Source organism: Salvia hispanica, chromosome 4, assembly GCF_029641045.1.
Source record: "Salvia hispanica isolate PSC_SH4W2 chromosome 4, Shi_PSC_v1, whole genome shotgun sequence".
Taxonomy (NCBI): Eukaryota; Viridiplantae; Streptophyta; class Magnoliopsida; order Lamiales; family Lamiaceae; genus Salvia; species Salvia hispanica.
In genome coordinates this window covers 52,964,722-52,973,657 of record NC_142695.1, presented here as the reverse complement: position 1 = coordinate 52,973,657, position 8,936 = coordinate 52,964,722, and the positions used below count along the sequence as shown (strand labels likewise).

Here is an 8,936-nt window from a genome sequence, read left to right as displayed (position 1 = left end):
CGTCTGTTGTAAATCATGACGGAGGTATTGCTTGTGTGGCCTCTGAAAAAATAAATAATATTTATCGTTGATGGTTTATTTTTGAAAATTATTTCTGGAAATTCTCTTTAATTCTAACTTTTAATATATTTCTATTTTATTAAAAGAATATTTTTTTATTTTGTAGAATATTGGGACATTGGTGATGGTGTATTTAATTGTTCATATTGTGGTGCATTTTTTTGGTTTGAGGAACGTATTGGCAAACCAAGTAATGTGCATAATCCAAGATATTCAGGTTGTTGTATGAATGGGAAAATCAAGATTCCTAATATGTTACCTCCTCCTCAAGCGTTGTCTCTTTTGATGTTCTCTAATAACTCGAAGAGTGCTCACTATTTGAAAAATATTCGGTCATACAATTCTATGTTTGGATTTACGTCATTGGGTGGTAAGGTTGATAATAGCGTGAATACTGGTAATTCTCCACTTGTATTTCGTTTGCATGGGCAAAATTACCATTTAATGGGTAGTTTATTGCCAGAAGTTGGCTGTGAACCGAAGTTTGCTCAGCTGTACATATATGATACGGAAAATGAGATAAACAATAGAATAAAGTCTGTGAGGTATTGTTATTTTTTTCGGACCTAATTTGTATAGATTATATTTTTAAATTTTTTTTCAATTTGTTTTGATTCAAATAAAATTTTTCAGGGGGAATAGTGAGGTCAACAATCTTCATACGGAAATAGTGTTTGATCTGCAAAAAATGTTGGATGAAGAAAATGTTTTAGTCAAAACGTTCCGAATGGTAAAGGAAAAAATTAATCAAGAAAATCTCCCGAATGTGAGTTTAAGATTGCTTGGCAAGAGAGGTAGGGATGGTAGGACTTATAACCTACCTACTGTTTCTGATATTGCTGTTCTTGTGGTTGGTGATTTTGATGAAGCCTTGGGTGATAGGGATATTATTGTTGAAAATAGATCTGGTCGATTGCAGCGTATTGATGAATTGCATCCTTCTTATCTTGCACTACAGTATCCTTTACTTTTGCTTACGGCGAGGATCAATATAGTGAAAAGATTGGTTTATCAGGATCTGGCACTTCTTCGGGCAATAGAAAGAGAGTTAGCCCTAAAGAGTTTTTTTCATACCGATTGCATGATAGGCTGGATGAGTGTTCTATTATTTTGTATGGTCGGCGATTATTCCAACAATTTGTTGTTGATGCTTATACCATGGTTGAGACTGGACGTTTATTGTTTGTCAGAACACAGCAGAAAAAAATGCGTGCCGAAATGTATAGTGGTTTGGCAGAGGCTGTACTTCGAGGTGATACAGATGGTTCTATGCATGGCAAACGAATCATTTTGCCATCCAGTTTTGTAGGTGGTGCAAGATATATGATCCAGAATTACCAAGATGCTATGGCCATATGTAGATGGGTTGGTTACCCATCTTTGTTTATCACCTTTATGTGTAATCCTAAGTGGCCAGAGATTGTTAGATTTCTTTCATCCAGGGGCTTAAAATCAGATGATCGTCCTGATATTGTGTGTAGGATTTTTAAAGTAAAGTTGGATAGTTTTGTAAGAGATCTTAAAACCAAAAATTTTTTTGGAGCTGTGAAAGCAGGTTTGATAACATTTATTGAATATTTTTTAGGTTAATATTTTAAGTTTATAGTTTAGTATTTTGATAAATGTTTTTTGTAAAATTTTTGCAGTGGTGTATACAATTGAGTTTCAGAAGCGTGGTTTGCCTCATTCACACATTTTGCTTTTTTTAAGCAATGAGGATAAACAACCTCGGCCCCAACGTATTGATGAGATTATTTCTGCTGAGATTCCTGATCCAGTATCTGATCCGGGCTATTTTAAGAATGTGCAAGAGTATATGGTGCATGGACCATGTGGTGTTGTTCGAAAATCTTCTCCTTGCATGCGGAATGGAAGATGTTCAAAATACTTTCCGAAAAAATTTGTTGTTGCCACAACGTTTGATGATGACGGTTATCCTGTTTACCGACGTAGAGACAGTGGTCGTGTTATTATGAAAGATGGGGTGCCCTTGGATAATAGATACATTGTTCCGCACAATCGTGCACTACTTATGAAATATGGTGGCCATGTAAATGTCGAGTGGTGCAATCAATCGCGATCCATCAAGTATTTGTTTAAGTACATAAATAAAGGTCACGATCGCGTGACTACATCTTTTTTCCAGTCTGGCCCAAATGGTTCTGATCAAGTACAGGATGAAATTAGTTTGTACTATGATTGTAGATATATTTCGTCCTGTGAAGCTGCTTGGAGAATTTTGGGGTTTGAAGTTCAGTATAAGGATCCGTCTGTTGAAAGACTGAGTTTTCACCTTCCTAATGAGCAGAGCGTTATATTTGATGAGAGAGACCGATTGGATAATGTTTTGAACCGGAATACGATTCATCAGAGTAAGTTTTTGGGTTGGATGGATGCAAATAAGATTTATTCCGAGGGTCGTGATCTCACTTATGGTGAATTTCCTACCAAATTTGTCTGGAAAACAGATCATTTGGCAACCTAGAAAGCAACGTTTCTCCATTGGGAGGTTGTTTTATGTTCCTCCTGGTTCTGGTGATATCTATTATTTGAGATGTTTGTTGAACATTGTTAGAGGAGCTACATCGTATGAAGACATTAGGCGTGTGAATGGTGTTCAGTATGATACATTCCGAGATGCCTGTTTTGCTTTTGGATTGTTGGACGATGATAAGGAATATGTTGATGGAATTATTGAGGCATCATTTTGGTCATCTGCCCATTCCATAAGATTGCTATTTGTTAGTTTGTTGACTTCAGATTCTATTTCTAGACCGGATTTTGTTTGGCGAAGTTGTTGGAAATATTTATCTGAAGATGTTTTGTATAATCAAAGAAAATTGAGAAGTCTTCCAGGTAATTTTTATATAAGTTATTTTACTTTTTGTAATTTTTTTCTATATTAAATAATATTGTTTAGTATAATAATAAATTACTATTTATTGTAGGGTTGTTGCTGAGCGACGAGGATGTCCAAAATTTTGCTTTGGCGGAGATTGAGAAGTTGTTGTTAAATATTGGTAAAAGTTTGCAAAATTTCCAGGGTATGCCTTATCCGAAATCTGAGTTTTTTGAAACATTTGAAAATAGATTGATTTGCGATGAGTTGTGTTATGATCGTGAAACTTTGGGAAGAGAACATTTGGACTTTCTTTCTAAGTTTACTGATGAACAACTTCATGTTCATAATACTATTATGTCATCCGTTGACTCAAATGCTGGGGGAATATGGTTATGGAGGTACTGGTAAAACTTTCATATGGAAGTCTTTGTCAGCCGGGATTCGTTCGAGGGGTGAAATTGTTTTAAATGTGGCATCAAGTGACATAGCTTCTTTATTGTTGCCTGGAGGTAGAACAGCTCATTCTCGCTTTAAGATTCCCATCATTGTTGATGAAGATTCTATGTGCAACATAAAACCTGGGAGCGCGCTTGCTGAACTCATTATTAGAGCTAAGCTTATCATATGGGATGAAGCTCCGATGGTTCATAAACATTCGATTGAAGCTGTCGGCAGGACCTTTAGAGATATCATGCGTGTATGTGATGAGGGTAGTATGCAGAAACCATTTGGTGGAAAAACTGTTGTTTTTGGTGGTGACTTTAGGCAAATCTTGCCTGTTGTTCCAAAGGGTAGTAGGCAAGATGTTGTGAATGTTGTTATCAACTCTTCTTACCTTTGGAAGTATTGTACGGTTTTGAGGCTTACGAAAAATATGAGACTGTTGAGTGCTGCATCATGTGATGAAGCGGAACGTTTGAAGGAATTTTCTTCTTGGGTTGCTTCAATAGGGGATGGTGTTCTTGGTGGTCCAAATGACGGTGAAGTGTCTATTGGTCTTCCTTCTGACATTGTTTTGTCTGATTCTGGTGATCCTTTGAAAACAATTGTTTCCAAGATATATCCCTCTTATATGAATCACGAAGAGTTGAGCGGTTGTTTGCGTGATCGTGCTATACTTGCTCCGACGTTGGAGATTGTTGACGAGGTTAATCAATTCATGATGTCGTTGGACCAGTCTGAAGGTCGTATTGATATGAGCTCCGATAGTATTGCTCACTCAGATTCGACATCGGGTGGTTTAGCTGCGCTACATTCAGTTGAGTTTTTGAACAACTTGAAGTGTTCAGGTACACCTAATCATGAATTGTTGCTGAAAGTTGGTACTCCTGTTATGCTCCTAAGGAATATAGATCACTCGAACGGATTATGTAATGGCACAAGATTGTTGATTACACGATTAGGTGATTATGTTCTGGAGGCTCAAGTGTTGGCTGGGCATAATGTTGGGCATAAAGTTTTGATCCCTCGAATGTCTTTAATTCCTTCTGATCCAAGGTTGCCGTTCAAATTACAACGACGGCAATTCCCTGTGGCTGTGTCGTATGTAATGACCATTAACAAAAGTCAAGGTCAATCTTTGGCTCATGTTGGGTTATTCCTACGAAAACCAGTATTCAGTCATGGACAGTTGTGTGTTGCTATATCTCGAGTCACGAGTCGCGCAGGTCTGAAGATTTTGGTCTGTAAAGACGAGGATGATGATAATAGGGGTGATTCGACTGTTAATGTTGTTTACAAAGAGGTTTTCCAAAATTTATGAACTATTACTGTTTTGTATATAGTATTTTGTTGAGTTTTTTGTCTTTTTCTATTTAGCCTGTAATTATTTTTTTTTTGCCTTTTTTTTTGCATATTGTTTATATTCTTATCTGTTTTATATATTTATTTTTACTTCTAATCTCTTTTTCATCGGACGTCGCACAATTTTATCTTTATTTACACATATTTTAAAAATCTTATGTCCCGTGCATAGCTCGGGTGTTGACACTAGTTAGGTAAAACTGCCGGTAGATAGACTACTACTTGGTTCAGTTGTAGAAAGTTAGTACCCCTTGCTAAAAGTTACTGTTACCTCCGTCCCAACTCAAGTTATTAATGTATTTTTAACTATTGTTTTGCGAAGATATAATAAATAGTCAAAGTGGCGAGAAAGTAAATAAGTTTCTCCAAACATGTATGAAAAAACAGTCAATCACTTGAGATAGGACATAAGGAGTACATCATTCTTAAATTGTAAAGTAGAAATATTACTAGTAAGTACTACCTCCGTCCCCCAAATTTTGAGACACTTTGACTCGGCACGGGTTTTAAGAAATGTAATGGATAGTGAGTTGAAAAAGTTGGTGGGATGCAGGTCCTACTTTTAAAGTATTAGTTTTATACTCCTTCCGTCCCAAGATAAGTGACATACTTCTTTTGGGCACGGGATTTAAGGAATGATATTTAAATAAGTTAAAGTGGAGAGAGTAAAGTATGAGAGAGGGAAAAGTAGACGAGAGAAGAGAGAATAAAGTAGGTGGAGAATAAAGTAAGAAAGATGACTTTTTGCTAAAAATGGAAATAGGTCACTTATAGTGGGACACCCCAAAAAGGAATACAAGTCACTTATCTTGGGACGGAGGGAGTAATAAAATGTGAGTAGGAATGAGTTAGTGGAATATGAGGTCCACTACCAAAAATGGTAAAGTGAAGTGTGTCAAATTTTCAGGGATGGACCGAAATGGTAAACTATGTCAAAATTTGGGAGATGGAGGTAGTATAATTTAAGAGAAGTCCACTAAATTACTATAGCATGGTGTAAGAAAAATAAATATAGCCGATCCACATTCTCAAACATTAATGTGAAGAATGGAATGATACCTGAAGGCAATGAGTTAATAAAATAAATAATTCCATTATTAAAATGATTGAATCTGAAAAAAACAAAAATTAGTCTCATATACCCACACACACTCTTTCTAAAATTTTTTTTGTAGTGAATGAAGATTTTGCTGCGTACAATAACCTTATAAGTATAGGACAACTCTTTAATCTCAAAAAGGGCATTTAGTTCTACTCAAAATAGAAAAAAAAAATGTTTTCACATATGAAGCTGGTTTTCATTCTATGCTACTTAGGTCTTGTGCTTGGAGGTGTAACGAAAGTTAATGCTGCAGTTCGTTTCTACAGATTTGAAGTAAGTATAATATATACTGGTGGTATTTTTTCCCCTCTTTTTGCTATTTATAAGAAAAAACTTGGTCTAAATATTTGAACTTGTTTCAGGTGGTAAATTTTGAACACACTAGGCTATGCACCAAAAAGACCATGCTCACCATAAACAGGCGACTCCTGGGACCAACCATATATGCCAGAAGGGGAGATCTAGTCACAATCAATATTGTTAATCATTCCGATCAAAATATAACTATCCACTGGTATATAGGAGTATATCTTATGATGATCATATATCTGGTAACGGAGCATTAGTAAAATTATATGTATGTGATAATTATTATATGTAGGCATGGAGTATAAATGCCAAGATATCCATGGACGGATGGGACCGAGTACGTGACACAATGCCCAATTCAACCTGGCAAAAACTTTACCCAGCGCATGATCCTCTCCGACGAGGAAGGCACATTGTGGTGGCATGCTCATTGCGAATGGTCGAGAAATTCTGTGTATGGCGCCATTGTCATTCTACCGCCGAGGAGAGAGACTTATCCTTTCCCCAAGCCTCATGCTCTTGTTCCCATCCTAATAGGTATGGCATCTCATTATCTGTTGAGATATTCATATGTTGATTTCTTTTTTGCGTCGAAAGTACGAGATAAAGAGAGAAAAATTCAAATGCCAATTGGTTTTACGATGAAACCTCTCTTATAACTAATGAGCATGGAGTGTTGCAGGAGAGTGGTGGAATTCTAAGGTTGAAACAATCTACAAGAAATTCCGTAGTAGTGGACTCGACCCGGATCCTTCTAATGCTTTCCTCATCAATGGCCAACCAGGCGACTCAAAACAAGGTATATTTAGGGTTTAGGGTTCACATTGTTTGGGAGTGCTAAGCAATGGAGTACTATTTTATGTAGATACTCCCTCCGTCCCAAATAATTCGACCCAATATTTCATTTCGGGTCGTCCCACATAATTTGTCCCACTTCACTTTTACCATTTTTGGTAGTGGACCTCATATTCCACTAACTCATTCCTAAAAACATTTTATTATAAAACTAATACTTTAAAAGTAGGACACACGTCCCACCAACTTTTTCAACTCACTTTCCATTAGATTTCTTAAAATCCGTGCCGGGTCAAAGTGTCCCGAATTATCTGGGACGGAGGGAGTACATACAAGTTGCGAGTGGAATATTGGAAAACATACCTAATCAAATTGGTTAACACGGCAATGAACAACATCATGTTCTTCAAAATCGGCAACCACAACTTCACCGTGGTCGGCGCTCTTCCCGGGCCAAACCCTAGATTTGCTTCTAGAAGCCAACCAGCCCCCGAGCCGTTACTACATGGCCGCAAGAATATACGCCAGCGGCACAACTGTCTTCTCACCACCCCCGCCACCGCAATCATCGAATATGTCGGGAAAAACATGCCTCCGTCATCCCTACCACCGCTGCTCCCATCCTTCCCTGAAGTCAACGACTCCACCGCGTCGATCGGCTTCACTGACCAACTAAAAAGCCTCGGCAACAACGTGGACGTTTCTAAAGAAGTCGACGAAACCTTCTTCTACACTCTCTCGGTGAACTATTGCCCTGCAACACCTGCTCCAATTCCACGAGGTTTCTCTCGAGCGTCAACAACGTGACGATGCTGCTCCCGACAACCATCGACATTCTCCAAGCTTACTACAGAGGGATACAGGGAGTGTTCACCACTGATTTCCCCGACTTCCCGCCTTCTTCCTTCAACTATGCGTACGGTGCACTCCTGCGGGAAGAGAGTGGGTCCCCGTTCGGAACCGCCGTTCGTGTGTTGGAGTATAACACCACCGTGGAAATAGTGTTCCAAGGGACCAACCTCGCCGGAGGCGAGGAGCATCCCATGCATTTACACGGTCACAGCTTCTACGTTGTCGGGTCCGGGTTAGGGAACTACGACAGGATCCGGGATCCACCCAAGTATAACCTCGTCGACCCGCCTTTAATGGAAAACATCGCCGTGCCCAAAAAGGGATGGACTGCTATAAGATTTAAGGCTAACAATCCAGGTAATTATTTTGTGTGTTAAGTCGATAGAGAATGATAAATGGAAAAAATAGAAAAAAATGGAATGAGCAAGGGGCTTTAATTTAGCCCCTATTAAATTCAATTTTTAATTTCTTTTTCTATTGTAAAGTTTTATATTTTGCTCATATTTTATATAGTATACTACTATATCATTATATGAGAGCCCCTAGTAATAATAATAATCTAAATCACCTAAAATTATATTTTTAAGTAATAAGCATATTATGAAAATCTAGCCCCTACTCACATCCATTTATGTTAACTCCAGGAGTGTGGTACATGCATTGTCATATCGAGCGACATCTGAGCTGGGGAATGGGAATGGTGTTCATTGTCAAGGACGGGGAGAGAGCCGAAGAGAAGATGCTGCCGCCTCCACCGAATATGCCACACTGCGGCGGTGAAATGTCATATCCTCCTCTTGTGTTTGGTGATCCTCATACAACAATGGATAAGACAGAAGAAGATGCTGAATAATTCTATATAGATTTATTTGAGCTTATTGTCTGGTTTGAGGGCTTTTTGGATTGTGCTAATATTATAAATTACTATATTCATGAATTTCAAATCCATGTCACAAGTTAGGCCTCTAAAATAAATGGGTTCATTGAAAAAGGAAAAAACGTGTCATTAGATGGGCTTTTGAGCTTATGGTTGTTGAGTGTAGTAATATTGTGAGCCTTTAATTGTCTTACCTTATTTACAGGCTTGGGTCCGTTAAAATGGCTTTCAAACATTTTTAAACTAACGGTAGAACAATTTTATGGAGTATTTTCAATCTGTAAAATTCTTATTCC

General features: G+C 37.8%; 2 protein-coding genes and 2 pseudogenes across 2 annotated transcripts; all 4 read left to right on the top strand.

The window, feature by feature from the left end:
* The first annotated feature begins 345 nt into the window (after window positions 1–345).
* On the top strand, window positions 346–2,345 carry LOC125206474 (uncharacterized). Its single transcript, XM_089056842.1, has 5 exons — window positions 346–605; window positions 694–1,107; window positions 1,251–1,615; window positions 1,707–2,230; window positions 2,286–2,345. The coding sequence occupies exons 1-5, from the start codon at window positions 346–348 to the stop codon at window positions 2,343–2,345; spliced, it is 1,623 nt and encodes a 540-aa protein (XP_088912968.1).
* A 147-nt stretch (window positions 2,346–2,492) lies between these two features.
* LOC125195385 (uncharacterized) lies at window positions 2,493–4,009 on the top strand (annotated as a pseudogene).
* Window position 4,010: 1 nt separating this feature from the next.
* Window positions 4,011–4,664, top strand: LOC148929419 (uncharacterized). Its single transcript, XM_089070286.1, has one exon. The coding sequence runs from the start codon at window positions 4,062–4,064 to the stop codon at window positions 4,662–4,664; it is 603 nt and encodes a 200-aa protein (XP_088926412.1). The 5' UTR covers window positions 4,011–4,061.
* A 1,314-nt stretch (window positions 4,665–5,978) lies between these two features.
* Window positions 5,979–8,616, top strand: LOC125195384 (putative laccase-9; annotated as a pseudogene).
* The last annotated feature ends 320 nt before the right edge of the window (window positions 8,617–8,936 follow it).